General features: G+C 53.9%; 9 protein-coding genes across 9 annotated transcripts; 4 read left to right on the top strand and 5 right to left on the bottom strand.

Moving 5' to 3' along the window:
- Window positions 1–906: 906 nt before the first annotated feature.
- Window positions 907–4,434, top strand: CCOS01_04845 (uncharacterized protein; the record flags this gene model as incomplete). Its single annotated transcript, XM_060453026.1, has 5 exons — window positions 907–1,166; window positions 1,223–2,005; window positions 2,070–2,781; window positions 3,333–3,472; window positions 3,534–4,434. 5 exons carry the CDS (start codon window positions 907–909, stop codon window positions 4,432–4,434), a joined length of 2,796 nt encoding a protein of 931 aa, XP_060316984.1.
- Window positions 4,435–5,292: 858 nt separating this feature from the next.
- On the top strand, window positions 5,293–7,678 carry CCOS01_04844 (subtilase; the record flags this gene model as incomplete). The annotated part of the gene is made up of 3 exons (XM_060453025.1): window positions 5,293–5,436; window positions 5,490–6,557; window positions 6,620–7,678. The coding sequence occupies 3 exons, from the start codon at window positions 5,293–5,295 to the stop codon at window positions 7,676–7,678; spliced, it is 2,271 nt and encodes a 756-aa protein (XP_060316983.1).
- Window positions 7,679–7,781: 103 nt separating this feature from the next.
- Window positions 7,782–8,543, bottom strand: CCOS01_04843 (DJ-1/PfpI family protein; the record flags this gene model as incomplete). Its single annotated transcript, XM_060453024.1, has 1 exon — window positions 7,782–8,543. The coding sequence occupies one exon, from the start codon at window positions 8,541–8,543 to the stop codon at window positions 7,782–7,784; it is 762 nt and encodes a 253-aa protein (XP_060316982.1).
- Window positions 8,544–9,713: 1,170 nt separating this feature from the next.
- Window positions 9,714–12,530, top strand: CCOS01_04842 (uncharacterized protein; the record flags this gene model as incomplete). Its single annotated transcript, XM_060453023.1, has 2 exons — window positions 9,714–10,364; window positions 10,419–12,530. 2 exons carry the CDS (start codon window positions 9,714–9,716, stop codon window positions 12,528–12,530), a joined length of 2,763 nt encoding a protein of 920 aa, XP_060316981.1.
- A 726-nt stretch (window positions 12,531–13,256) lies between these two features.
- CCOS01_04841 (peroxidase) lies at window positions 13,257–14,544 on the bottom strand (the record flags this gene model as incomplete). Its single annotated transcript, XM_060453022.1, has 2 exons — window positions 13,257–13,469; window positions 13,546–14,544. 2 exons carry the CDS (start codon window positions 14,542–14,544, stop codon window positions 13,257–13,259), a joined length of 1,212 nt encoding a protein of 403 aa, XP_060316980.1.
- Window positions 14,545–16,531: 1,987 nt separating this feature from the next.
- Window positions 16,532–17,911, bottom strand: CCOS01_04840 (WD repeat domain-containing protein; the record flags this gene model as incomplete). Its single annotated transcript, XM_060453021.1, has 1 exon — window positions 16,532–17,911. One exon carries the CDS (start codon window positions 17,909–17,911, stop codon window positions 16,532–16,534), a length of 1,380 nt encoding a protein of 459 aa, XP_060316979.1.
- Window positions 17,912–19,785: 1,874 nt separating this feature from the next.
- CCOS01_04839 (ATP synthase F0) lies at window positions 19,786–20,953 on the top strand (the record flags this gene model as incomplete). The annotated part of the gene is made up of 3 exons (XM_060453020.1): window positions 19,786–19,859; window positions 19,924–20,181; window positions 20,248–20,953. 3 exons carry the CDS (start codon window positions 19,786–19,788, stop codon window positions 20,951–20,953), a joined length of 1,038 nt encoding a protein of 345 aa, XP_060316978.1.
- Window positions 20,954–22,144: 1,191 nt separating this feature from the next.
- Window positions 22,145–23,373, bottom strand: CCOS01_04838 (uncharacterized protein; the record flags this gene model as incomplete). The annotated part of the gene is made up of 3 exons (XM_060453019.1): window positions 22,145–22,313; window positions 22,369–22,861; window positions 22,968–23,373. The coding sequence occupies 3 exons, from the start codon at window positions 23,371–23,373 to the stop codon at window positions 22,145–22,147; spliced, it is 1,068 nt and encodes a 355-aa protein (XP_060316977.1).
- Window positions 23,374–24,386: 1,013 nt separating this feature from the next.
- On the bottom strand, window positions 24,387–24,722 carry CCOS01_04837 (uncharacterized protein; the record flags this gene model as incomplete). Its single annotated transcript, XM_060453018.1, has 1 exon — window positions 24,387–24,722. One exon carries the CDS (start codon window positions 24,720–24,722, stop codon window positions 24,387–24,389), a length of 336 nt encoding a protein of 111 aa, XP_060316976.1.
- Between the last annotated feature and the right edge of the window lie 901 nt (window positions 24,723–25,623).

Genomic DNA, 25,623 nt, shown 5'->3' with positions numbered 1-25,623 from the left:
CAAAAGTTGAGCCCAATCCCATGCGGCGTCACAACGGAGTCCCACATATTGCCCTACCATCCCTGGGGGCCATCTCCGAAGCTGTGTGCAGAATCCCGACCTCCAAAACTCGGAGGCTCAGCGTTGGGGTTGGTGCCGTAGTCGAAAGCTCGCCACGTCTCAAGTGGTAACTGTGTATGCTCTTTTCCGAGTACACATGCAAGTCAAGTCACCGTCCGTCTCCATTGAATGCCGGCGGTAGACTCGGCGGTGCGGCGGCTCAGCGCTTGACGTTGCCTTCACCAAAGCTACCCAACCAAGCAAACAAACCGGGCGTCCAATGGCGATCCATGATATCCTGGAAGACAAGTCAAGTTGAGGGATCTCCGGCTTGGATTGATATGATCATTCCCTCGAACAAACGAAATACACGGATCCACCGAGTACCGAGAAGCATGCAATCCGGGCCGCAAGCCACCTTGGAGTCGGAGAAGCGCCATGATAAGTGATATATGTCTTACTGCGGCGGCCGCGCCGTAAAGATGGACATTGTTTGCTGAAGAGTTGCCAAAAGAAGGTATCACCCGCGGCAAGGGTAATTATTCTGCCACAATCCTTTCAGCCAAGTCTTCATGTTCACAACCAACACGAGCTGCGTGACGAGGGGCCAAAATCAAGGCAGCGGGTAATACTAGCCCCCAATGACACTCTGAAACCTTCCGCGATCATGTAAATAGATGTCTACTCGCGCGATTACCAGCTGTTATTTGATATGTCGAAACTTCCATGTGATAATGGGTCTCTAGCTCTTTGAGACATTGAATAATCTTATAAGAAAAACCAAAGATCCTCTGGATCATGGATGTTCTCTTTCCTCTTTCTGAATGACGTAGAAATTTTGGTTTGACACTCATCAAGGCTCTCATCATGTTTACCTTAGTGCTCGGAGAAGCTTGTTTGAGCGGCGCGGGACGAGATGCCCTCGCCAAGGCCGCATGCTCTGTTTTGATCTTGAGCACTCCCTTCCTTCTCACTTATCTTCTCACCTCTATCCGGTTTCTCTGGAAGAATCAACGTTACGAGAAGCTAGGAAATAGGCGGCTTGTCATACCTCCATACCTTGTTCCCGGACTTGGCCACGCCTATGCGATTCTCTTCAACGCCGAGAAATTCCTTCGGCCTCTACAGTATGTGACATGATGGAAATCCACCTCAGATTTATGCTTGCTGATACCAGCCTTAGGTCTCGCCTACATGATACCGTTATATCCCTCTCAGTACCTGCAAGTTCGCTTTGCTATGTCCTTCCCGGTGAAGGCGTGCGGTCACTCTTCAAGGGGCCTCGAGACCTCGTCCCAGTACCTGGGATCTTCGATGCCTTGACAATATTCTTCGGCTTGGAAGCGGTGGACTATCATGTGTTCGACCACGATCACATCTCGGCATTCGAGACACGTGACGAAGCAGGACTCACAACTTCTCATCCGGACGCATCTCGAAGAATCATGGAACATCAACGAAAAGACTTCATCGCCTTCTTGAACGGGGAGAATCTGAGGCTTGTGATGGATAGATTCTCTTCCAACTTCAGTCAACGACTCTGCCCAAAGAACGCTTCTGTTCCTAACCAAGATCCCGTCGCCATCCCTGATTTGTACAAGTTCGTTCGCGACACCATTTTCCGTGCGGAAGTCGAGGCGCTGTATGGGAAGCACATCTTCAGGCTTTGCCCATCATTTTGTGAAGACTTTTGGGCTTTTTACGATGCATTCCCTGTTGTCTCACGTGGGAGCCCACGATGGATGTATCCGTCCCAGTACCGTAGGCGCGACCGAATAATCAGGAGTCTGAGCAAGTGGAGAGACTGGTGCAACTCTAACAGTAACAATGATGATGCGGAACCGGGTGATGCTGAGTCTGATCCTATCTGGGGCACCCGCTACGTGAGGAACATGGTCCGGCGCTATGAGGATCTCGGGTTCTCGGATGCCGGAACTTCGAGCGTCATCCTAGGCTTCTTATTTGTGTAAGTCCACTTACTCCCAGTCTTTGCAAGTTGGAGGTGGACTTGGTCTAATATCATCATACAGAACAACTGCAAACACCATTCCAGCCGCCTGCTGGATGATGCTGCATGCTCTCCTGGACGCAACTCTTACGTCCAGATTAAGACACGAGTTAGACATTAAAAACGACAGCAAGGCAGCATCACTAGACTGCACAGCATTGTCATCGGCTCCGCTACTGAACTCAGTCTATCGAGAAACATTAAGACTTCACGTTGCCGGCGCTATCGGCCGCAAATCGGTCGGTGCCGGTCTCCGTCTCCACGGGGATTCCTTCTCCACTTTACCATCGGGGACCACCGCCTTATCAGCAAGCTGGCTCGGCGGCCTCGACGGAGCCATCTGGAACACGGGCCGGACCATCAACGGGGTCAAAGAGCACTCTCTGAATTCCTTCTGGCCAGAGCGGTTCCTCGAGTACCCCGATGATCCGACAAGCGGTCCGCTTCGGAAGTCTAACTTGGTGATGCACAACTACACTGTATCGGAGAAGTACGTGCGCGATGATTCCAAGGCTAAACTGTCGAATCCATCAGCGCTGCGAGGGCACTTTTTCCCCTTTGGAGGAGGCGCTTGGAGGTGTCCGGGCGAGACATTGGCAAAGAATACTATTCTTGTCTCCGTCTTTCTCATTCTAAGGGACTTTGACGTGGAGATTTTGGATCCGGCGGATGCGGCCAAGGCTCGGTCACATCATCGAGCTATGCCATTTGGATCGCATGCATTTGATAGAGAGGTACCGGTGAGGATTCGCCCGCGATGTTGAGGAAAGCATACTTTAGAACATAAGTGGAGTTTAGCATTTTCTTGATCTAAGTCGGCTCTTACTCTTAGTAAATAGTCCGCATGAGCTACATCATAAGATAGACGTACATATGATACAAATGAAGTAGAAAGAGCTTAGTCTCTCTCGTGTTTGATACAGCATGGAGTTTTCTCACAGTTCGTTGCATGTCAGTTGCCGATCTGCTGCAAATACGAGTTCTCAAAGAGCTTGGTAAACGCAGCAATTTCGAGAGATTTCCTTATCGGCTCACCCCCTTCATCGAAGTTGACTCTTCAACGTTGAACCTTGACAATGAGGACATTTCCCGTGGAAAATCCCCTTCAAATTGGACTAAAAGCTCCACTCATCTCCTAAAATCGGAGTTAGCCCCTGGCAAGAGGAGTTCTATTTCCCCTCATATTACCGAGTCAAGATAAGGATTCTCCCCTGAAAGGTTCTATACAAACACCAGTTCATCCGAAGTTTTCCAACCCGCCGTTCACTCATGAACTTGGCTCAAGACAGTTTCTGAGTGGCAAGCCTCATCAGCCATGGTCTCAGCGTTCATTGCGAGAGTCGCTGCCGCCGCGCTGGCCATACTGCCGGTGTTGGCAGCGCGCAAAAACATTATCATCGATACTGACATCTTCAGTGACTGCGAGTCAGTGCCACCCATGTCCCCCCAATCCTCACCAAATACCCAGGCTCTAACATCACAACAGTGATACCGGCGCCCTTCTCCTCGCGGCAACCTCACCAGACGTGAATCTCCTCGGTGTCAACGTCAACTACCCTTCAACATACTCCGTAACGGCAACCTCGGCAATCCTCGCTCACTATGGCCTTGGAGATGTCCCCATCGGCGCACGCAGGCCAATGACAGATGAGCCTTTCTTCGACACCTTCGCCTACGACCTAGGCGAGTACGCGAGCAAGATCTCATACCACTACTCGGGCGGCTCGCTCCCCTTTGGCCAGGCCGAAAACGCCTCAGACGCGGTGACGCTCTACCGCAAGATCCTCGCCGGGGCCGACGAGCCCGTGACCATTGTCTCCATCGGCTTCTTCGAGAACCTCTCCGCGCTCCTAAACTCCACCGCCGACGCTGTCTCTAACCTCACGGGCCCCGCGTTGATTGCAAGCAAGGTCTCGGAGCTGGTCGTCATGGGCGGCGAGTACCCGTCCGGTCGTGAGTTCAACTTCTTTGGCGATAACCCTTCACACACGGCGCACGTCGTGAACAACTGGAAGGGGCGTGTGGTTTTCTGCGGCACTGAGGTTGGCTCAATCGTGCTGTCCGGAGCGAAGCTGCTCGCCGAGGGCCCGGTATCGGACCCGGTCCGGCAAGCTTACATTTACTACAACTTTTATCGGCCCCGGCAGTCGTGGGATCCACTGACGGTGTTGTATGCTATGCAAGGTCTCGGGGACATCTTTGAATACGGTAACAAGTACGGGCGCAACTTTGTCCATGCCAATGGGTCGAATGAGTGGGTCTATGATCGGAATGTCACTAATCAGCACTGGTTGAACCTCAAGGTGGACAATACCACGGCGGCGGCGGCGCTGGACAAGTTGTACTTGGAGGGAGCGTGGTCGGTGGTGAACGGGACATCGGCATGAAGGACCTCTACCGTTGCTCTCACTTTGGAGGGCTAACTATTCGAGTGAATCTAAGCTTAATATTTGGCGTCGATAACGCTGCATGCCGGCTCTTTCACGTGTGCTTCGTGCGCTGAGTCTCGACGGACTCCATTAGTCAACCCCTCGACCGAATGCGAGCCTTGGTAATCCTCCCGATATCTCACCACACTTTGATCGCCGTGAAATCTCCTTCTTCCGCACTCTCAGTATCGGCCACCATCCCGGTCACGCCAACTGAAGCAACACTGTACGCAGTATGCGCCAAGATCACGTTGCATTCGCGCCGGCGACGGTAACAAGGGGGTTATGCAGGATACCACCTTCCTTATGCCCCTCGCTCCCCGTTGATGGACTTCCGGATTTCCTTGCTGATTCCATCTGGACTGCTGCAACAAGACCGTTGAATGCCGCGGCACAGACAAGGTTCATTACCAGAATCGACAGGTTCCGTGTTCGTGACGAGGGGATCCATCCGCTGCAACCGTGAGAAGATCACAGTATGGCCCTCAATCTTTGGCGCTCTTATCTTGCTCAATTGCTCTCAGTAATCTCGTGTTGCCCCGCACTCTCGAGTCGCTTCATCTATCCGAATGTCAGTTTTGGGCGATTTTTGGTGGGGAATGTACCCCCTCAACACCACATGGTGATAGTGTCAAATGCGACGTAATTAGATGATCACGGGCAAGGGGTTCAGAGGCGCGCCCATCATATCATTTGAATTTTAGACGTATAAATAAGCAAATCATGTAGGTAAAATATCCTTGGCTTCCTCGTAGCTATGAGCTGTAGGACTTTGAGGTTCCTTGAGGTTCTTTGTACCGCAGAAACCAGCTCAGCATGGTTGCTCTGAGAGCATCGCTTGCGGCATTGGCCGGCATCGCGGTCTTATCCTCTGCATCGACGGTGGAGAAAGATGTGACGCCAGTTTTCGAGAAGACAAATGTTCCCGGCGCATTCATTGTTGAGTTCGCCGACGATCAAGTCAGTTCGCCAGCTTCACCTGCACCCATTGGCGATTCTCTAACACGTCACAGGATGGCTCTGGATTCCTCAGCCAGCTGGAGACAGAAACCGGCGCGACCAAGATCTCCCAGCGCCTCAACCTCCACTCCAAGATCTTCAAGGGTGTCTCCATTCACGTCGAGGGCTCCAATAATGAGACAGCCTCGAAGATCGCCGGCCTCCCGCAAGTCAAGAAACTCTGGCCCGTCCCCCTGATCAGCGTCCCAAAGCTCGACATCACCTGGACCGGCAAAGACAAGACTCCATCCAAGTACAAACGCCAAATAAACTCCACAGATACTTGGCCACCCCACGTCATGACGCAAGTCGACAAGCTCCGTGCAAACGGCTTCATCGGAACAGGTCTCAAGATTGGCATCGTGGACACAGGCATCGACTACACCCACCCCGCCCTAGGTGGCTGCTTTGGTCCAGGATGTCTCGTCGAGTTCGGATCCGATATCGTGGGGGACGCTTATGACGGCACGAACGCGCCCGTCCCCGATGCGGATCCCTTCGAGAATTGTCTCGGCCACGGCACTCACGTCGCCGGTATCATTGCCGCCATGGAGAATCCCATGGGCTTCACCGGTGCGGCGCCTGGGGTGAAGCTGGGCATGTACCGGACCTTTGCGTGTAACGGCCAGACGACTGGCGATGTTCTGCTTGCGGGCGTTATCAAGGCCTTCGAGGATGGCAGCGATATCATTACTGGATCCATCGGAGGTCCTAATGGTTGGGCTGGAGAGGCGTTTGCCGTGACTGTCTCGAGGATCGTGGATGCCGGCGTTCCTTGCACTTTCGCCGCTGGCAACGAGGTTGGCGGTACAGAAGGCCTGTTCGGAATCAGCACACCGAGCACTGGCGACGGGGTGATGTCCATATCATCCTACCAGAGTCAAGGAGCGGATAGTGAGGGAAAGGTGTCAGCTTTTACGAGCTGGGGTCCGACCTTCGAGCTCAAGCTTGCGCCGAGTTTTGGGGCTCCCGGTGCCGGTATCTTGAGCACCTGGCCTGTTGCTCTTGGTGAGTATGCTGAGGCATCTGGCACTTCCATGGCAACTCCTCTAGTTGCCAGTATCGTAGCTCTTGTATCTCAGGTAGGTTCTTGCGGCGAGAGCGACGTCTTCCTAGCCAGACTAATCAGACTGACATCGAACAGGCACGGGGAACTAGGGATCCTGACTTGATCAAGAGGCTGCTTGCCTCAACCGCAAAGCCAAACCTCTCACAGAATTACGGAGTCGACAACATCGAAGCCGGCCTCGGCCCTGTGCCACAACAAGGAGCCGGCATGGTACAGGCCTACGACGCAGCCTACACGACGTCAGTTCTCAGCGTAGCCAGTCTCTCGTTCAACGACACCGACAACTTCATCTCCGACACCACGTTCACTATAACCAACGTCGGGGACACAGCGGCAACGTACAACGTATCCCACATTCCTGCCTTGACCGCCACCACTCTCACGGACATTTATCGTCAGAGCTCTCCCGAGCTCTTCACGACGTACGCGACTCTGACCTTTGAGCCATCCAGCTTTAGCTTGGAACCCAACGCTACCGGTGAAGTTCGCATCAGCGTGGTTCCTCCCAAGGGTTTGGACGCCGCGACCCTCCCACTGTACTCTGGATGGGTCGCTCTTAACGGGACCAACGGTGACGGCGAGATCGCGCTATCGGTCCCCTACATCGGCGCAGCTACATCTATGAAGAACATCACAGTCTTGGCTGCAAATCGCCTCATTTTCAGTCGCAGCGACGACCCAAGAAGCCCAGATGTGCCCGCAAACACCACATTCCAGCTTCCCGCTCCGGCTGCGCATCCCGATTGGGCCTTACCCTTGGCAAACACTTCGAACCTTATTCTTCCCCTTGGAGCGTTCCCTAACCAGTTCTTGTGGCTGGTTATGGGAAGCTCCGAGGTTCGTCTCGAGGCCGTGCCAGTCGCGTCTCCAGCGTCTGAGACCAGTTCAGATGCCAGAGATAACGGCCTCGGTGTGATGACCCTTGGAAACGTAGCTGGATATCCCATGACCTATGTAAGGCCCATTGGCTGGATGAGCCCTTGGGATGGTAGCTTGGCGGATGGCTCTTGGGCGCCAGCTGGCAGGTATCAGCTCAGCATCTTTGCGCTGAAGATCATGGCGGATAGAAGCTTGCCGGAGAGCTGGGATCGGTATGATTCCCCAGAGTTCATCATCCGTTATGTAGATGCATGATAGATAGCCTCTCAGTGCACATGAGCAAGGTAAGTAGAACAGCTCTATGCGATGGTGAAAATTTGGAGACTATTGTAACTATTCAACCATTTCATTTGATCGCTTATGCTGTCGGCCTTGAGGTCTTGTAAAACTGGTTTAGCGCCAACTCTTCAAATGCAATGGCCTCGAGTGCCATCTTTTGTACAAATCCAGGATCGAAGTTCTTGTTCAAGTATGTGATGATCATCGAAAGGCCTAGAGTCATGTAACCATTAACAATGAGCAGGGTGTGAGCGAAACAAGTCTTACCAGCGCCGGCTCCACCTCCAGTCCACAGCTCGCCCTTCTCCTCGCCCTCATACTCCTTCTCCTCGACGACCCATCTCTGGTCAAGCCACTCAGTCTCAGGGTGGACCTGCCTCACGTACGGCAAGAATTCGCGGTTCGTCGTGCACTTCTTCCCCTTCAGCACCCCAGCGCTGGCCAACCAAGGGCTACCGATGCACGTTGTCAACCAGACCTTGGTCTTCGGGTAGGCTTCCTTCATGAAGCGGTCGGCAGCGGGAGGGCGATGGCTGGGGAGTGGGCCACCGATGAGGACGAGATCCAGATCTCGAGGGCAGTCGTCGTAGGTTATGTTCGGGACGAACTTGAGACCGGGCGTCATCTCGGCGGGCTCTAGCGTGGACGAGATGAAGTAGAACTTGGTATCTACTGGGTGGTCGGCCCATTGTGCGAATTCGGGATCAAAGTCTTTGACTTTGTTGTAGTATTCACGAGACAGGTTGCCGAAGAGATCGATGCCCATGATGTCGCTCAGCTGCACGGCCTCCAACATTACGCCGATGCGAATTAACTTTTTAGATCCCAGCGTTGTCGCCATCTTGCCTGTTTGAAGACTGCGTTCTTGGGACGGAATCGGTGAATCAAGTTAGTGTAAAGTGAGTTAAACCACGATGGGGAGCTAGAATCAAGACAAACAGAACAGCGATGCATCAGCCGTAAGAGGTAATGCTTTTATACTTTCCCACAAGAAACAGAAACCAGCCGTCTCCGCACTGATGCAGTGTGCATCCACCTCCCTCCGGCTTTCCCCATCAACGCCTTACTCAGCCGTCCTTGCACATCTTCATCCGTGGTACTCAAATCGTTGTAGGGTTACGTTGGTCTCCATTTTCCCCTTACGCTAGGCTCCAAGCCCATCTAACGTCCGATCGTTGAACCCAATCCCCGTCCCCCGAGCCGAGTGGCTTCGGGGCAGTCCTCACCCTAAAGCAAGCACTCACCTTGCGTGATTATTAGCGGCCGCCCCGTGCGCTAAGAGAGGGATAAACGGGTCCAGTGACCAACTCCGCCGGCCCCGATCCGTGATTAGCTCCGAAGGGCATCGGAACTTACAAGTAACAGGCATTCATCCATTCAAGCTGTGGGAGAGGTCGTGTCCCGCAATTCGATGACCAGGCATCGATCGGACGCCAAGATGATGGTGTTGCAGGTTACATCACCGTCTTCTGCCTTGAGTTAGGAGTTAACATCCTTCTTTCGAGGCAGCACGATTCCTAACTTACTGCTATGATCTGAGACTGATCGGACGTGACGTGGCCCCACACCGACCCGGCAATGCAGGCATGTCTTCTCTTCCCCCGGATTTTGCCCTGCCTGTTCCGTTGGCTGCCTGACAGGGTACGTATCTCGGAGCTGCATCTTCGACGGGCAGGCACGGCGGTGGAAGTGGGGTCTCCGGGAGCCCGGAGGAACGTTGGAACGACACCCGAAGCCCGACTTCCGTCCTGAGGCAGGCGGGACGACAATGGAAGTCTTTCCTTACGACTGATACGTGTGGGATTTGCACAAAGAATATCTCCAAGTCTTTCTGCGAGTATCTTGAGTGTCAAATGACCAAAAGCCCACATCGTCAGGGTAACACCATCGATGTAGCGTTGACGCCGGGCTTCATCTTTTTCGTTCTTGTTCGCATTTTCTCATCTAGGATCACTGCCCTGAGAGACCGAGTTCGAACTTTTTGCCAAAGACATAGACATCACAGTGCAACATGTCCACCGAAGGAGTTGGGCCAGCCGAGTATGCGTTGATACAAGAGTTATTCATCAATCCCAAGGTCTACATCCCTACGCACCTGAAGCATATCGCTAAGCGCTTGCGAGAATCAACTTTTGTTGAATGTACGAATCATCTGGAAGACACGCCTGATGTCCAGTCCTTTGCAGTTCCAGAACCCACCTTCACTCCCGAGATCGATGTGCAAGATGACGGAGCCGACGATATCCTCGCAAAGTCCATCCAAATATTTCCTCCGGGAGACATTCTCAAGCTTTCCATAGAGGCCACCATACCCCACATACGATTCTCGCACGCAGTCTCGAAGCTGGAGCTGCCGTCCCTAAGAAGTGACCCGAGGCACGACCTCAAAGCTCTCGGTCGAGCAGTCGGCGAAGCCCAGTGTCTTGACTTCTTCCGCAAGCCTAACCCGTTGCCTCGCGAGCCTGTCGATAATACGAAGGATGAAGGTCTGGGTCTTCCGCTCTCTGCGGTGCACTTTCACGATCAGCTTGCGAGAGAAGCCGAGCTTGAAGAGCTTGACTACACCGAGGAAGACCTAGCATACGTTGCAGAGTCAACATTCGTTGATTGGTCCAAGAGGGACTTTGACCAATTGATCGATCTTGAGATGGTTCCAGCTATGGTGGGAATATTTGGTTTGGCGTCGTGTAAAGAATCTCGCTAATAATCTGTCCAGGACAGAGTCGAAACCATGACTCCACCACTGATTACCATGCCCTTCGAAGATGTAGAAGATGCAGAGTTGTTTATACCGGATGCCGATGTCTGCGAAATACCTCAGTTTTCAGATCCGGAGAGCCTTCTCGAAGAGGATCTCGAGGAATCCCGACACAACCTAGCCGTGGCCTATGATGATATCAAGTTCCTAGATACCTCAACGTCGGACATCCTTGGCATACCTTCAGACACCCCTAGCTTCGACATCCCCACTCCTCAACGAAAGGGCACAGCACCAGCCATGGAGGTCCCTATCCTGCCCATGTCGGACGACTCTACGTCCAGAAGCGAAGAGAAAGACGCCTTTCGGGCAATCTTACGCGATACTGCTGGATTTAATTCCATTAGCCTTCCAGGACCGTTAAGATCCAGCCCATGCTCGGAGGAAGAGTCAAGATTCAACGAACAATTCAACCTCCTCTTAACAGAGAAAGCAGACACCCTGGCACGGAAGCTCGAACAAGAGCAGGTCGAGGTAATTGACGCCATTGCCAGAATGCAGCCTCCAGTCCTCGATTTCAGAGCACCTACACTAGATTGGGAGGGAGCTACCCGAGGCCCCGAAGAGATGTTTCTTTGGGTCCGCTGCCAGAACTCCGAGCAGTTCGCATCGCCACCTTGGCCACGGAATCGGCAAGAACAAAAGGAGCTGCGATGGATCCCTTTCCCATCTTCCCTAGGTCTGGTGGAAGTCGGGGAGTCCGTTGGAGATGACAAAGTGTTGCAACGTCTCCTTGAAGGGCGACGATCTACGAGACTACCGACGAGTGCCGATCATGTACGGCAAATACATACACTCAAGGCGATACTTCCAGATGATGATGACGAGGAGATCCCGCTGCCTGATGACGGGGACCAAGCCCACAGTAGCTCACCTTCCACAAGAGAGGACCTCATGCAACTTATTCGAAAACGCAAACACGAACAAGCTGCCAAAGATGATCACCTAGATCAGGTGTCGCCGACTGTGGGCGTTAAGCACCGTCGGACAACTACAACTACACAGTCAAAGTCGACGAGGTCCTTAGGGCAAAGCTTGCTCCTCGGAGTAGATGAAACCAATGCCGCGGGAAACCTACTCGCCAACTACATGGACCTACGAGGTGCGAAACGAGTCACAGGGACATTCGAGCCGTTATTCCCAATTACGAAGCGCAAGGATGCTCAAGCTCCAATGTCTGTAGTCGGACAAGTATCATCGAAGCCGAAAGCACAAAAGGCCCCCGTCGATGCTCCTGTCCCGGCCATAGAGCACACAAACAGCCCCTCCCGCATCATCATTTCTACCGCCCTCCCGCGAGGGATCATATCAGCCCTCCAAGCTAACCTATCGGGCATCGATCTCGTAGACCGTGACTTCTTACGACACAACAAACGCGTCTGGTCCCCGGGAAGCGTAGAGACCGTAGTAAAGCCATCCCCGCTATCCTACGAGGCCGACATCATCCCTTCCCCAACAACAGGTATAATCATCACAACTATCCTCAAGGTCCGACAGAAGCCCCTTCCAGGATCCCAAACACAGCTCTCTCAACTCCGCGGCCGCGTAGCAAGAGTCGCACCGCTCTACGAACAACTGACTATCCTCGTCTCGGAAGACAACCCCCTCGCAGAACACATCGGACCGCTCAGCGCAGCCGACGCCGCATCGTACGCCTCCTTCGTCGCTTTCGCATGCTCCCTCAGCAATAGCAGCGGCTGCACCATCGACGTGGTCTACGTGGCCGGCGGCCAAAAGACACTAGCCCACTGGACGTGCGCCCTCGTCTCGACGCACCTCAAAAAAGCATCCCACGACGTGCAGCAAGTCATCATGTCGGAAGAGACGGAATGGGAAGTCTTTCTCCGACGCGCCGGCTTCAACATGTACGCGGCCCAGGTCGCTCTCGCAGTCGTCAAGGGGGGTTATCCAGTCGTAAATGTCGACAGCGACGGCGGCGACGGCAACAATGACCAAGACTGGACGCTCGTGCGGTTCCTGAGAATGAGCCCCTCGGAGAGAGCGAATGTGCTCAAGGGCTTTCTTGGTGGTGGGAGTCTGGTGGACAGAGTCAGTGCGCGTCTGGGCTGAAAAGCTGGAAGGGCTGGCTGCGAGTGGAAGGTGTTCGGAAGCTGGCGAACCCATCTGCACATAGTTCGGATGGACTTGATGAGTGTTGTGGAATAAGGTATAGGTGTATGCAGGAGGAATCATACGTACCTTGCGTCGAACCCGCGCGTGATGCGTGTGATTAACCTTCGCTGCAGACGAGGATCGGTTGGCTCGGGCGAAGGTTTTGCGCGCGGGTTGGGACCACCAGGCGATCTGAATAGGACAAAAACGTCTCATCATCGGTCTGCCGAGACGGCGCTGTCCACTTGCCCAGTGAAAGAACCGTGTCAGGCACACACCTACTATACCTCTTCATTGCAGGCGGCCTTGCAGATTCTTGTGATGCCGAGGGAACCAAGGGCCAAGACATGTCGTGAGCAACTCTGCTGCAATTCTAGCGCTTTCTATTCAGAGATATGATGAGACAAATTCGAAGAAAACGTTGATATTACAAGTAAGAATAAAATAGAAAATGCTTCCTGAAGCTCGCCTCCTATTCCAACAATCTTGGTCCACGCCATGTTGAGGCCAGCCTCGGCCCATGTAAGTCGTGACTCTTTTTTGGTGGTCTATGCATGCAACACCGAAAACGCCTTGGCCCTATTTTACATGTAATGATATGGTACAAATAGGTGGTACAAAGAAAGAAAACGGATGAAGACAGTATGTACGCTGCAAGGAAAAGTCGCACCTATCCCTCGCATTCTATATGGCATTGGGAGGAATCTTGTCACCCTTTTCGAGCGCCTGCTTGATGGCTTCAGAGTTGATGACGCTCCCCATGACCTTTGTCAACAGGTCTTCATCAGGCTGTTGGAAGCCCGGGCGGAAAGGCGGCAGGGCCTTGGTGCATTCGGTCAAGTCGTTGATGTTATTGACACCAAGCAGAGACATGCGGACGTACTCTGTCGCATAAGCCTAAAGTTTAGGTTGTTAGTCTCGGGAAGTCTATCCAGATGGGACGAACGTGTGACGCCGTCAGGAAAAGTCTTACCTCGTTCCACATGAACTGACCGCGCGGCCCCGCTGCGAATGCCTTCCAGACCCCATTGGTGCGCGGGTCCTGGGAAACGTTGATATCGCTCTGGAACTTGAAGACGGCAGGAGGGGCATTGGGGTTGAGCGTTTGCTGGTAGTAGGCGATATCCCAAGTTCCGGGTGTACTGTCTTGGGGCGAGTCGGCGCGCGAGGGATCAACGAAGCGTTGCTGGCTGGTGCTGTGCGCGCCCATCAGGGCGACGAGGCCCGCTGGAGTGAAGGATTTGTCTGCGAAGAGCTTGAACAGCTTGGCTGAGCTGTCGGATGGATCCGGCAAGAGCTTCTTCACCGCGGGCGTTGTAGAGTCTTTGCGACCAACAAAGGTGCGGACTCGGGGTCCCAAGGGGCAGGAAACAGTGGCAACGTTGGACGCAGTCTGGATCAAATCGGCCATGGAGATCTTGTACCTCTTGTACTTGGCAAACCAGCCCTCCATGATATCACAGATCTCCTCAAGGCCTTTATTGTCGGAACGCGTCTTGCACTCGTTGGCAAGAATGATGGAGCCATCGGCGCCAGTGCCGCCGGTAGATTTGGACCAAGACGCCGCGTCATGGAAACCAAGGCGAATAGCACCACGTGCGACATTGTTGCAACGCCCGGCATTGCCCACCATTTGTGCCGCCATATCGTCGACAATGTACTTCCAGATGCAGCATTCGTCTTCTCTGCACTCCGCCGAGTTCTTGGGCGGAAGATCGGAGTCATCGTAAAAGCTCTTCAGGTCCTGGCCTGGAGCCTCGGCAGTCAAAATGTCCTTGATTGCCTGGCCGGTCGCAGTGAGTTCGCGGCCCCGAAGCGTGGCAAGATCGCCAATGAGCTCTGTCGAAGGACCGCCACCGTCCGCTTGGCGAGCCTCGAGCTTGGCATCGGCCATCATCTTATTGATGTCCATACCGGGGCGAGCAATCACAACACCGGCCAGAGCGGCAGTGATGAGAGACGTAGTCTTCATGATTGTCACGGTCCAACACTAGCGACAACAAACGAAGAATAAGCGATATAAACGATTGGAACGAATCGAACACCGCCCGAAGGTCAGGATGGCTGCAAGTCGAAGCGAAAGGTGGTAGAGCTGAAAGCGAGAGATGCAGTGCTGGCTCGAGATACCGTAACGAGAGCGATTGCCATCGTCAATTATATCTTAGTCGGAGTGCGTTACGGAATGTTCTAAAAAGCTTCTTTGACTTCCGGCTCATGGACAGCCGGCCGCTAGGACAGCGAAATCCCAAGTCTGATTCCTGACATGAGAAGATGCAGATGGAGCAGCTGCACACTTGGTCGTTCAAGTCCGTCCATGTTACATGTCTCTGAGACAGGCCCCGCGGCAGCGGCGATCCAAGCAATTTTCTCGCTCAACGTTTTGCTTTCGGCCGGTACCGTCGGTCAGCTCTAGGCATCAAAGTTGGATAGCGGTTCCGAACAATCGCCCAGAGTATCCCTGTCGATGCCATGAAGAGCATACACGCTTCAGATGCCATCGATGCTGGTTGTGTCCAGTCAATCAGCGGGGTCGTTTCGCTCAATGCCCTGCCATGAGTAGATAGACCACGACCTTATTTTGTGGGATCTGATGTCGATCGGAATGCGACCGTTGCTTCTCATTGTGGACAATGTAGCCAAGGGAGGGACGTCTGCACGGCCACTGATAGGCGGTCGATGCGAAAAGTCAGCGGGGAGCCTCGCGATTGCAGCCAAAGAGGACATGAACAGCGGGAGCCAGTTGCTCGTCTAAAGGTTATGGTCTTTGTCGGGCTAAGGCTACAACGTGGGGCATGCTAGTCAGGAACGACAGTGTCTGTCCAGAACGGGGAATAGTCTAATGGCGAGAACGCTTGGTCGTGGCGCCGTGCAAGTCGGACAGAGAAAGTTGTGTTTGAAGGCCTCACCGGCGGTCCGTGTGACGGAACCAGCGAGGAATTGACGAGGCTTTCCAATATGGAGAGAATGGCGACACAATGATGGTGGCTTGCAGAACTCAGCTGAAATGTTGTTTGCACAGTCTCCGAATCGGCCGGCCAGGTCGGCGATGACGAAACTGCTGAGTTGAATGCGCTGATATCACCCGTTCGGCCGAAGAGACTTTGCATGGATAAGAATACGATGGCATGTGAAGCCTATACTTCGGTCTCTCCATCCGTATGGTCTTGATATCCGCTAACATGAGCTCGGGTATGCGAGGCACAAGCTGGTCTCTCAGCCTCTGGAGTCGACATTTCCTTCAAGCACCTGCGGCTGACCTCTTGGTCCCTCCCACAAGACGGCCTGAGCCAGTTTCCACGTCCTCACTCCACTTGTCGAGTTCCATCTGATTCGCCGGGCAATTCTTGATCCGTGTGGCTGAACAGTCTGGAGGGACAGAATAGCTCGGATGACTCTGGGACTCAACGCTCCTGTTGATCGGCGGCGGAACCGAATCTGCACAGAACGACGTGAATATGGATAAGCAATGGGTGTCTTGGTTTCTTTTCAGTAATTTTAGGCCGCATCAACATCTGCGGCATGCCATGCAAAGGGATGCGCTTTTTAGCTATTCGTAGATCTTGGCTTCAGTCATCCGAAATCATGTTGTCGTTACGCTTGCATGCTGAGACCTCGGCCAGATTCAAATACACGCCAGGCCATCGACCTCGCCATTACAACGGAGGAATTAGGGCCGTATCACGGTAGCCGGAGTCGTCGCATGATCATCACCTCCAAACTAGTGTTGTCAGACCAGAACCGCCATCATGTTTTCAAGACAGCAAAATCCTTCTGGTGATACGTCTAGGGCGACTGACTTGCATGTATCGTTCCAAACCCTGCAGTAGGATGATGCCCTTGGTCTGCGGAGTCATCAGAGGATTCGGGATCCGAAATGCCGTTAGGGCATCGATGATACCAGGCGTGCCAACGAGGCGTCTCGCCTGTTACAGACCAAAGAGCGTTCGAAATCAGGTTGCTCACGATGCCTCGAAGCCATCGGCTGGATGTTCCATTGGACCTTGAGCCAAGGTCCAGACTTTGAGTGATGATTCGGAGCTGATGCATGTCGATGCCAGGCGGGGCTGGCCGTCGTTACCCGCGACACCCAGGCCATTGTCCAATTCCTCATCCCCATGGCTGGACCATCCGCCAGAGCAAGTGGCGATTACCGATCCTGTGGGGTGGACCCCTGAGCTCCCGACGGGTGATTGATGGGCAGCCCAGTCCCATGACTTGTCATGAACGCCCTCTGTGCAGCCAACGCCTTCATAGACGAGGACTTGGCCAGTCTCTGTTCCCGCCCATAGCTCGAAACCACCGGACGATCCACCAGTACCAGGGAAGACGTCGCAGGCCAGCCTTTGTTGGCTGTTGGTGGTTCGGCCCACTAGGACGCTCAGAGGCTGGCCTGTCCCACGCACATCGTAGACGAGAATGCCGTTTGCCTGTCGCTCGTTGATGGCTAGATAGCGTCCACATGGGCTCCATATGGTTTGAACAATGCCGTTTCCCCCGATGTCTCGGCCGAAGTGAGACCTGTCAACGCCTTGGATGCTCCAGTTCGCAACGGCCTTGTTTGTCCGAGTCACGTCGTAGAGACCCATCCAACGGGACCAGGTGCCAGCGGCGACGATACAAGCGCCAGACTCATCCGGGTGTTGGCTTGACAGCGCAGAGACCATTCCCTTCATGCCAACGCCGCCACCTTTGAGGAGATGCCGCTTGGAAGGGATGGTAGGGATGGTCAAGATGGGACCATCAGAGCCAGTCCGTGATACGTCAAAGTGGTCGAGGCGATTTGTCGAGCCGGCTAGGAAATGGGTCCCAGGCCAGGACCACAAGAGGGACTCAGGGCAGATGTACTCTTCTGTCTCCCGTCGGATAAGCTTGTAGGAGCATAGCGGAGGCGAAGACTGAGAGTCTGCAAAGACGTGGTAGAGCTGGATAGGGTGGTCTTTGCAGCCGAGAAGTGCAAGCTGGGTTTGCGGGTCGGCCAAAGAGAAGTAGGGCGAGACAGCTGCCGAGTAGAAGGGTTCCGGTAGACGCAGTTGCCCCTGCGGCGTCAACGTCCGGGGCCGGCCGTTGGGGTCAAGGAGATCTGCCGGCAGTACGTAGGCCGACAGCCGGTTGTCGGACGTTGAAGCGATGAGTGTTGTGCCGTCAGGAGTCCATTGAACTCCGCGAAAGAAGCTCTTGTGATTTCCTGGTGGATCAGAATCTCTAGCGGCTATCTCGGAGGAAGCTACGAGGTCCATGGAGGGAGCGGAAAGATGGGAGGGGTCCTTGGCCGAGTTTGCTGGGTCGTAGTGTTGCTGCATGGGGTCTGCATCCTTGTTTTCCGCCGCGGGATGCATCATTGATTAGGGTTGGAGGGCAGGTGGGCGATATTGAAGATGCACTAGCATTACTCAGTGGTGGGTGTGATTGGCGATGGAAAGTGAGGCTGGATCGCGCAGGGCGTTGAAGAATCAAGATTCTGCAGGCGTGAAGATCGCAGTGATATCGTCCAGGAAGCTAAACGGGGGTAGAATGTGCAGGTATTTGCCATTGAGAAGGAGTCAAGGGCATGTGGAGGGATGGATGGGATGCTCCCCGAATCGTGTTGGCGCGGTGTGCAAGTGTCAGTGGTGATGTGATTGATGCATCGTCTTTGCCTTGAATTTGAGGTCAAGTCCGAGTCGAGCAATTGGCAAGAGGAAGATTGCAGCGCTGTGTCTGCATTACTGCATTTTCAGTTGTGACCCTGGCAAGAGTGGAGACAGCTTCGGTGAGAGGCCCTGATTGTTGCCTTCACCACTAGCCTAAACTGGCTCACCACCTTCTTCACCGACCAAGTGGGTGTGCAGGTGAAGGTCGGGTCATCATGTGGTCCGTTTCCGCTGTTGGCGAGGAAGGCAGTACCTAGCTAGGTATCTTACCGGGCAAGTTGGGGAGGGCAGGCACGTTGATCGGCAGTAGAGCCCCAGACCTCAAGCGGCTTCCTTCCTCAAGCACCAAAGTAAGGCAAGGTGAGGTGAGGCGCCTCACATACTAACCTAGGCAGTTACAACTTACGGCACGGGTTCTTGGGAGGTTTTTTGTTGTAAAGCCCCAAAGATACCGCGACTCGTGAGTGCCTTCCTTCTATGGTGTTAGGTAAGCAACGGAGCGCTCCTGCGTTTCAGCCAGGGCAGATTCAGGTACGTAGATACGGACACGACACTACTGCGGGCAGGTGCACTGCGAAAGGAGTGGAGGTCACTAAGACAGCGACGTCATGGGGGGAGCTAGCGATGCATGTTCCTGGTCCTAGCGCTGATTGGGGAGGGACTTGCCGCCTGCAACGCCGCACCGCGCTGACACTCCGGTGACCCTACCAGCGGAAGGTACCTACTCCATTGCTCTGGCCTGCCCGCTGCGAGCCTGTGACACGAATTTCGCAGGTTGCACTGCGCCGTCCATTGTTTCCCCGTGCTCCATGCCTCTCCCGTCCTCACCTCAAACCGTACCTAAGGTACCTAGGTCACCCGTGTGGCTTTCCTTCCACTCTGACACCCAATCTCCAACCCCGCTGGTGCCGGACTTTATTCCTCCAAAGCACCACAACGAGTAGACCAACTCGACAGCTCGATTGCCCTTCCAACACTCAAGTGTCCTTCTGCCTTGCGTTTGGTGCCCAGGTACTGTGGATCTCAGCAGGTGAGACCTTAGAGACATTCTCTCGACCCGTGGCTGGTCGACTCATCATCTCTGCAGTTTCCTGCGTATTACCTACACATCAATCTGAGCCAGGCAGGCCATCTCCTGTCCTCCATCCACTACCACCGCAACTTGCAGCCAAGTCGCCGTGGGCCGGACTCTCTCGCGCCCATCTTCGCTGTTGCCGACTCCATCGTCCCGTCTCTCTCTCTTCTCCGTCTCTCGACGACTGCATCCCCACCCAAATCACCGAACCACCGACAGGAGCGAAGCCAAGGCGAATCCAAAGTCCCGCGACTACTTATTCCTGACCTTCCGACGATTACGCAATGCTCGCCTAGCTGCTACTTCCTCTTCCATCTTGCCGCTTTGCTTTGGGTTTCCGGGACCCCGTCATCCTTCCTCTGCGACGCGACGGACAACCCGCCTGTGGTTATACTCGAGAAAGAGCTGGTGTCACTGCCCACCAAAACAGCCGAGGCTGTTCATTGCAACCCACTTCCGAGACCAACGCCTGCACATTGCCATACTCCGGACGGTCCTGCTACCAAGTATGGTTGTGACAATCTTTGACGACCGCTGCGCCGAGCTTCGCGCTCCTGGCTTCCTCAATCTGACGATTTCCATGTGAGTCCAGCTCTACGAAGGGTTTCTGTATTATGCCAAGCAACAGCTAATTTGTTCCACACAGTATCATCCTCATCGGTCTCATCGTCTCCTACCTGCCGCAGCACTACCGAATTATCGCCAGAGGTACCTCGGAAGGCATCTCGCCATGGTTCGTCTTGCTGGGAGTCACGTCCGCCACTGCCGGCTTCGCCAACATTCTGACCGTCCCGCCCTCGAGACGCGACATTGCCTGCTGTAGCGAATTGGGTACTTTCGAATGTGCTGCTGGCTTACTCGGAATTGCCCAGCTGGGCATGCAATGGATCTCCTTCGCGCTGATGTGAGTTTCCCCTCCCATGTTTGTTCGCCAATGGCACATACACGCACTAACTCGTGCCTCTGGCAGCCTTGTCCTGTTCCTCATCTTCTTCCGGTACGACAATGCCACTGTTCCCGATGAGGAGCTGGTCGATAAGCCACCCTCGTGGCACACTGCTATAATGGTCGGCTCCGTGAGCTTGATCCACGGCCTGCTCGTCATCATCCTGACTGTGGTCTTCACCACCGCGCTCAGAGACCACCTCGACTTGTGGGCAAATTTCCTCGGCGTCATGGCCGCCGCTCTTGCCGCGGTCCAGTACATTCCGCAGATTTGGACAACCTACCACATCAAGCACGTCGGCAGCTTGAGCATCCCCATGATGTGCATCCAGACTCCCGGCGGCTTCCTCTTCGCCGGAAGCCTATTTGCCCGCCTTGGCTGGGAAGGATGGAGTACGTGGGGCGTTTTCGTCCTAACTGCCTCAATACAGGGCGTTCTTCTCGCCATGGCCATTTACTACGAATTTCAGGAGCACCACGGAGAGCCGCAATCTCCAACCCTCGTCGATGAGCCAAGACGCCCTAACCCGACCAGAACATACTCGGAAGGTTGGGAGCAAGGCCTTCCTGGCCCTTACACGGCCCATCCCGAACGGTACGCCGACACAGAGGAGGAGCTGGAGCGGTTACAAGACAGAGAGGAGCGGCAGGTTGAGCGAGAGACGAGACCTCTGCTGCGTCCAGGCGGCATTGGTGACCCGCACAAGAATTACAATGCCACGGACGATTGAGTGCTCCCAATTAGAGCGCTCTTAAATTTGTTTTAGCCTGGGAACGTAGGATGTAGCAGTACTTATTTTAATAACGGGGAGACCTTGCAAATACTATTCTTCTTTTCCCCTTTTCTAGGCTGAAATACATCCCATTTGCGAAATCTTTCCACAGTGACCTAATCATCGGCGTGTTTTTTGACGGTGATGCTATACTTACCTTTGGCCTCGAGATACTCGCCCACTAAGGTAGGTACCGAGCACGTGGAGCAGAAGCAGAACGACACATCCGCCGTGGAATAACCGCCAAAACACGAAAAAGTGATCGCGAAAACGACCAAAACGAAAGCGAGCAATACGACCGAACCTTAATCCTGCAAGTTGTTCTACCCATCTTGTCTCTCGTGCATGTTGCACCGCGGGGTTCCTCGGCGTTTCCGTGATCGTCGAATATTCATCGACATGGAAGCTAGCTCCTGCAGAATGGAGTTCGGTTGGATATCGCAATGGCTGTATGGTGGCCCAGTGGGCTACTGTACATACAAAACAAGCCAAGCTGGCTCTGATGGAGTAAAGTAAGCACATGAACATCGTGTTTGAAGCCAAGCCCACGGGGTAATGCTCCATCCTCAATTCCAGCATTTGCCACTACTCTGTATTTGACATCTCTGGCCTTCATATTCGCGACTGAAAATTCTGTAGCCGGAAAGAGGCTCGTGAAGCCGGGGTTCGATTGGGCTCTTCGTATTGTAGTCCCTCGAGCATTGGAGGTCCCATCGCGCGGGTTCGACCGCACTGCCTTGGGCAATATTCGTACCAATGCATCCGACTTGGCTACCGAATACTTCGACACGGGTATATTGTGCGTCGAAAGATGTTCGATCACGTTTCAGCTCACATTTAAATATCTGCATCAAACCGCGAGCTCGTTAGTCGCCCTCGCCGACCAAAGCTATGTAACTGGCATTCTAGGTTTGAAAACCCGGCGAGTCTCCGTCCGAGATCTCGCTCCAGAAATCACCGCAGTTTGTCTGCTCCCAATGCCACATGCGTGGGCATGCTCTATGATTTAAGCGTCTCAAACGTATCTAACCAACAGATCCCTTCTTCCTCCAAGCTTCGTAGGCATCTACTCACAAAAGCAGTCTATAAGAGTGCGTTGGAAAGGTCCGGTTTGCAACAAGAGCGATGCTGCGACAGGCAGCAAAATTCTTAGCACATCTCCCACAGAGGACGAGGCAAGACTGTATGCTTCTTCGGACTCGACCGCTTGCCTTGCTCCCGTACCGTCACGTACACCACCCGGCGGACAGGCTCGCCTGTAGTGACGGAGTGGGATTGTAGACCGTAGTAATCCGAGATGGAATGCGTCAACCATCGCCTGTAGAACACCAAGGTCAATAAACATCGCAAAGAGAAAGGGGGCAGGGCCATACTTGAAAGAAGCACTCTCGTCATCCCCCAACGAGTCAAACACCATCCCGTCATCAACCTTCTCACTCCCCACCTCCCGCCTAGCCTTCTTCCACCCCTTGCCAGCAGAAGCCATCCCCTTCCTGCCGACAAACACGATCTCCTCGTCCTCGCTATCCCCCTCCGCATCGCTCGCCTCGCTCCGCTCCTTCAAGAAACTCCGCACGGGTTCTTCGAGCACACGCACCCAGCCGCGAACGGCGGGCGTCCGCTTTGCAGTATCGCGCAGGTCGCGCGGCACCTCGCCGACAGACAAGCCTGTCGCGGACCCGTCCTTTCGTTGCTGCTTCTTGCGTTGAGCCTGGAGCTTGGCGGTCTTCTCTTCGATGCGTTGGCGGAGGCCGGTATCCCAGTACTGGGCGACTTGGTAGGGGACGACTTGGACCGGGTAGGTTGGATGGACTTCCCAGTCGCTTGGGAGGGGCGGTTGAGCGTTTGGTACGCCAATGAGGCGATCTATGAGAGGGGAACAATGTGGTCAGCTATTGGAAGATAAAGGATGACAGCGGGGATGTGTTTGTCACTGCAAGGACTCCTGTATCCAAGAGAAGGGAAGGCTCACCATTCTCCCATCGCCGACGCGCCCGGCTCCCCTCGTTCCCCTTCAAAAGCTGTTCCCTTTTCTTCTGACTATCCCGCCTGCTCAATGGTCGCCGGATAGGCGTCTGTTGTACAGTCGTCGTCGTTGTCTTCTCGGTGGCAATCGCGACAGCAGCAGAGGCCTTCTTGACCTGCTCATCGAGGTTGATAGCCAGCGGCGTTCCCGTGCCGCGGGCAATGGGGCTAACGCTCAGGGACTCGAGGGCGGAGACAGTCCAGGCCTCGATATCGACGGAGCCGGTGGTCGCGCTCTGGGCTGCGACGTGGGCGGCGACCGGAGTCTGGGACTGGGGTGGCGGCGAGGAGACGGTGTTTGGGATCTGGTGGTCGATGGCCTCGGGGGGAGGGACGGCGCTGAAGATTGCCATGTTGGGTGGTCGGGGTGATGATCGCGTGAAGGGATGGCTTTCGGCGGCAGCAGTGGGATCGGGAATTGGATAAGGTAGATGGATGGATGCTGAGAGCGAAACGCGGAGAGGAAGAGCCAGAGGAGAGGTGACGGGAGGTAGGGTTCAGGGCTGCCGATAAGGGGGCGATAAGGGCGGCGATCGCGGGGTGTGTGCTGCAGATAACAAAGAGTTTAGGTGGTTGGGGAGAAGACGGGGCTTTGGTGCTGTGAGGCGTCTATCGCAGGTCTAGGGGCTGTTCTCGAGGCGACGGGTTCTAATAATGCGTAGAGGTCTAATGTAGGTAGATCATATGTGTACGGTGATGGTAGTTGACATGAGGATGAAGTGGGAATGGCATTATCGGGGGAGATCGATGATGGCGACCGGGGTTGGCTTAGCTCCGGGGGGAATGGTGTGCATTGGATGACACACTTGATTTCGAAGCTTCGACCAATCACGATGCGAGCGCAAACCACGTCTTCTCTTTCGGCGTGATTCATGAGACCGATGCATTGCGGCTCTTGAATCACGTCGACTCATGCCTGCTCATTCAATTCCCTCACACAGATGAACGATCATAGCCAGTTCGAAGGCGAATGTTATCACTGGAAATTGCAATACTCCTGGCGTCAGTGACACTTTCAGGGATCTGCGAGGGGAATAGTGAAGTTGTTTGTATTTTGCCTCGCTCCTTATATCGAGTGAGTGATTACCAAAACGCCGCGAACCATCGTTCTCAGAATTACACCCGTCTATTCCTCATCATCTCACAAGGTTCCCATCTACTCTTATTCTTCTCGTCAATTCCTATCCTTTACTCCTACAGGGTTTCCATTCTGCTAAGTTTCCGTGGTAGCAGCGGGGGGTAATTATTTGTGAATGAATCGCAGTTTGCGAATGTGTTTTGATCGAAGAGTAAAAACTGCCTCAAAAGCTGCTTCTCTCCTTGGTAGGTTCTGGGTACTTTGACTGGATATCCTTGGCCTTGAAGCTTAGTTCATTTGGCAAATATCAAAGTACCAGTCTTGCGCCACGTAAGCCTCAGCTTTGCTGCAAGCGCCAGCCGTGCATGTAGCAAGGGCATGTAGCGACCAGAAGCGGGTATCGAATAGCGGATCCACACAGAAGTAGTAGACGCTGACTTTATTAATGTCGGGTCGGTACCAGTGATTCTCACTTTGTAGACAGCCCTGCCAGCATTCGGGGAGCTGGTGAAGGGGAAGTGGTCCCCTTGAAAGCTTTTCTTCCTCCTTTGGCCCTCCAATTTCTCCTGCGACTGCAAGAGAGACGCTGGAGAGGATGGCGAAAATGGCAGCGGCAGGCTTCATCTTGGCGATTGATAACTGTGTTGTGGAGTAGTGCTTCTTGTGATGTCGTTTGCGTCCAGTGTGCCAAGACGCTTGGGTACAATGCGAGGCTTGACTGATAAGTGATGCTGGATGAGGATGGATGCTTGGTTGATAGAAGAACAGTGAATGAGTGATGAAGTTTGGGAATGACAGATGCTTATAGGTGAGGAATGAAGCTTGAGGAGGCCTGATTCCTGAAAATCAGAGACGTTGTAAGTGGAAGAGTGTCTTCTGTCTAAGTGTCCTATCGTGCTTTTCTGGGAGGTATCGTGCTCTTTATGTATTTGTCCATATCATCTATATCCGCCCTGACGCTCAAGGCCTAGAACCTTAACCGAAAATTACTCATGGTCTCAAAGGTCAAACATTCATGAACCTTGAGAGCTACGCTTATACATGGAGTGTCAAATTCAGGCCAACAATTCGATATCAAGGTTCTCACGCAACCTAAGGCTGGCCTGTTGGCCAAGAGGCGCACCGGCCACATAAGGTTTCCCAAGGCCATGGTACCTATGCCGCGAAGCCTCCACCCTGCGTAAATTTCAAGATGGAAAGTCTCCTTTGTCAGTCACGAGTATCGGAATACCATACCTCAGTCAAAATTCGAGCAAATGGGAAGGTGGTCTTGAACGAATCGTGAGGCATGTCCAATCTACTGAGGTTGCCACTTTGAGATTACTGCCGACAGATAGGGTTGGTTCCTGCGAAGCTTCGATTTCTCGTCTGCTAGTGTCACTTTCGCCAAAGCTTGTGGGGATTACCACCAAAAGTCCTCGGCGGCAAACGCTGGGCAGTAGGAGATTGGTAACCTGCGAAAGAAACTAGAGCTGCTGAGAGAAAGTGTCGTAGCGGATGAGGAAGCACCTTCTACGCTCTTCCT

The sequence above is a fragment of the Colletotrichum costaricense genome (genome assembly GCF_030867565.1).
Source record: "Colletotrichum costaricense strain IMI 309622 chromosome Unknown Scaffold_4.1, whole genome shotgun sequence".
In the NCBI taxonomy this organism is placed as follows: domain Eukaryota; kingdom Fungi; phylum Ascomycota; class Sordariomycetes; order Glomerellales; family Glomerellaceae; genus Colletotrichum; species Colletotrichum costaricense.
The sequence above is the reverse complement of the archived record's forward strand: the minus strand, read 5'-3'. Positions and strand labels throughout refer to the sequence as shown.